The sequence below is a fragment of the Piliocolobus tephrosceles genome, unplaced genomic scaffold (genome assembly GCF_002776525.5).
Source record: "Piliocolobus tephrosceles isolate RC106 unplaced genomic scaffold, ASM277652v3 unscaffolded_20956, whole genome shotgun sequence".
Lineage (NCBI taxonomy): Eukaryota > Metazoa > Chordata > Mammalia > Primates > Cercopithecidae > Piliocolobus > Piliocolobus tephrosceles.
In genome coordinates, this window is record NW_022303150.1 from 1 (window position 1) to 2,797 (window position 2,797).

The following is a 2,797-nucleotide window of genomic DNA, read 5'->3' on the forward strand; positions in this document are numbered from 1 at the left end:
GTCATGGGTACATGGGGACTAGGGACATTTATCTGAGTCCCATCTTTGTGCCAGGCTCTGCTATTTATTTGAGCATATTGCAATAGTCAACTTGTAGACATGATAGGCTATGTGTACATTAAAACGAAAATCATGAAGAAGAAACTTATGGGTACAAATTTAGAGTCTCCCCTGTCACACTAAAGTCGTTTCCTAAGTATTTACTCCCTTTCAGTTTCTCTAAAAAAAACCCAATTCTACTGAAAATTGACGTTGAATAACGTAAACATGTATAGAGGAATGTCACCTCAGACAGCTGTACTGTTTAAAGTGATAGGAATACCCCAGTGACATGACACTGAGGATAAATGGATGAATTCGCTTGGCTCTACATAACCTGCTAGACACCACAAGTTGTACCTATGACAAACAAATTGTGCTATCTTTGTGTATGAAGAATCCACAGCTAATTTGTAATCCTGATTTTCCAGATTACTAAAAGAAAGGGGTAAAATATATGGGAAAATATGACAACACACCAAAATAGCACCCTCTCCACTGAAGCTTCAGACTTCCTTTTGAATTTGTTTTGTCTGATCCTCCATCTGGCAGCACTGGCTGTCCCTGGCCCTCAGCTTCCTCTTCCTCTTGGCCATAGGGGCCAACGCCACCCTCCTGATCACCATCCAGCTGGAGACCTCTCTGCACAAGCCATTGTACTACCTGCTCAGCCTCCTCTCCCTGCTGGACATCTTGCTCTGCGTCACTGTCATCCCCAAGGTCCTGGCCATCTTCTGGTTTGACCTCAGGCCCATCAGCTTCCCTGCCTGCTTCCTGCAGATGTACATCATGAATTGTTTCCAAGCCATGGAGTCTTGCACATTCATGGTCATGGCTTATGATCGTTATGTTGCCATCTGCCACCCACTGAGATATCCATCAATCATCACTGATCAATTTGTAGTCAAGGTTGCCATGTTTATTTTGACCAGAAATGTGCTTATCACTCTGCCCATCCCCACCGTCTCAGCACAACTCCGTTATTGTGGAAGAAATGTCATTGAGAACTGCATCTGTGCCAATATGTCTGTTTCCAGACTCTCCTGCGATGATGTCACCATCAATCACCTTTACCAATTAGCTGCAGGCTGGACTCTGCTAGGATCTGACCTCGTCCTTATCTTCCTCTCCTACACCCTCATTCTGCGAGCTATGCTGAGACTCAAGGTGGAGGGGGCTGTGGCAAAGCCCCTAAGCACATGTGGCTCCCACTTCATCCTTATCCTCTTCTTCAGCACCATCCTTCTGGTTTTTGTCCTCACACATGTGGCTAAGAAGAAAGTCTCCCCTGATGTGCCAGTCTTGCTCAATGTTCTCCACCATGTCATTCCTGCAGCCCTTAACCCCATCGTTTATGGGGTAAGAACCCAAGAGATTAAGCAGGGAATGCAGAGGTTGTTGAAGAAAGGGTGCTAACAAGGACAGCTGGATCTCTGAATATCTAAAATAAGATAACTTATTAATGACTTAATGAGTGAGTAGGCTGAAATTCATACCTGTTTCTTATAACCTCAAACTGGATACACTATACATCCTGTGTGCTTTTCAAAAACACCAGTTTTATTTTAAGTCTATCTTTCTTTCCACCCTTTTCTCAGAAATATTCTTGGCCCTCTCTCATTTTATTCCATGCTTATAATCATATTTTGTCCAAAACACTGACATTCCTTAAAGCAGATTTTAAAGTGAAAAATTTATATTTCTGAACACACGCCTCTTAACATGGCATGAATTTTATATTATTGAAAATACAACTGTAGTTATTTTGTTGTGTCTGTTATGTGTAATGTCCTTTTATTCTTATTTTCACAAAAAGGAATACATTGGAGAAAAAAACACTGTAGTTGACAGTTCAGTCCTCAGTGGTGGAAGGTTGCTACTGCTCTGTAATTAGGTCTTTTTCTCTCACCCTTCAACCACATCATTGCTTTTCTCTAGTTCTCTTTCTCCTCTCACCTCCTCTCTCTCTCTCTCCCTCTCCTTCTCTTTCTCTGGAAGACAAGGTAAACTTTCGTAATGTGCATTGCAAGAGGGCAGGGGTTTTGCCTTGATTTCTCATATAAGTAACAATTATCAATGAGTTTTATTGGATATGAGATTCCTGAATCCTCCTCCCCAATGTGTCTGTGCTTGGAACATTTATCTTTCAGATCCAATATATCACAGGTTTTGGTACGCAAACAAAGCTTTATTAATGAGTCAAAGATTGCTTGTATTATAGCATATAATCCAGCAATAATATTGACACCTAAAATACCTTTCTTGAACTTTATTTTCTCATTAATTGGACAGCTTCTAAGCACACATGAATGATAACATGCATCATAAGCTGCAAATGTACAGGAACAAAGAGCAATCACTGGGGAAAGAATGATTAATGGGGACCTTAAACAATTCTGAAACATACACAGGGCCAGAATATGTTTTATATCAGAATAGTCATTGTGGAGAGACCATTTTGAATGCCTGGAGCATTCAGTAGAATTGCTGAAGTGGCCATTAGTTTGTAGTAGTACTTAACTAGCACTGGAATAAAAGCTACTCTACATAAAAAGTAGAAAGATTAAAATCAAGACTTGAAAGAAACAAGCTGATTGGCATGTAACTTATGGTTTGCCAAGATAAACTTCCAACATTCTAAAGGAAAACAACAAAATGTAGACACTCAACAATGTAAAATTTCCTATTGTTAGCAGTAGAGAATCTGTATGGGTCTGCAGTAACCTGAATTCTTTCCTCCTCAGAAGAAAGAATTCAG

The 2,797-nt window shown here is 40.4% G+C and overlaps 1 protein-coding gene across 1 annotated transcript; it reads left to right on the forward strand.

Annotated features, from left to right (window-relative positions):
• The first annotated feature begins 506 nt into the window (after positions 1–506).
• LOC113221124 (olfactory receptor 56A3-like) lies at positions 507–1,455 on the forward strand. The gene is given in 2 exon segments (XM_026450488.1): positions 507–563; positions 565–1,455. Coding segments are annotated over 2 exon segments (948 nt in total).
• The last annotated feature ends 1,342 nt before the right edge of the window (positions 1,456–2,797 follow it).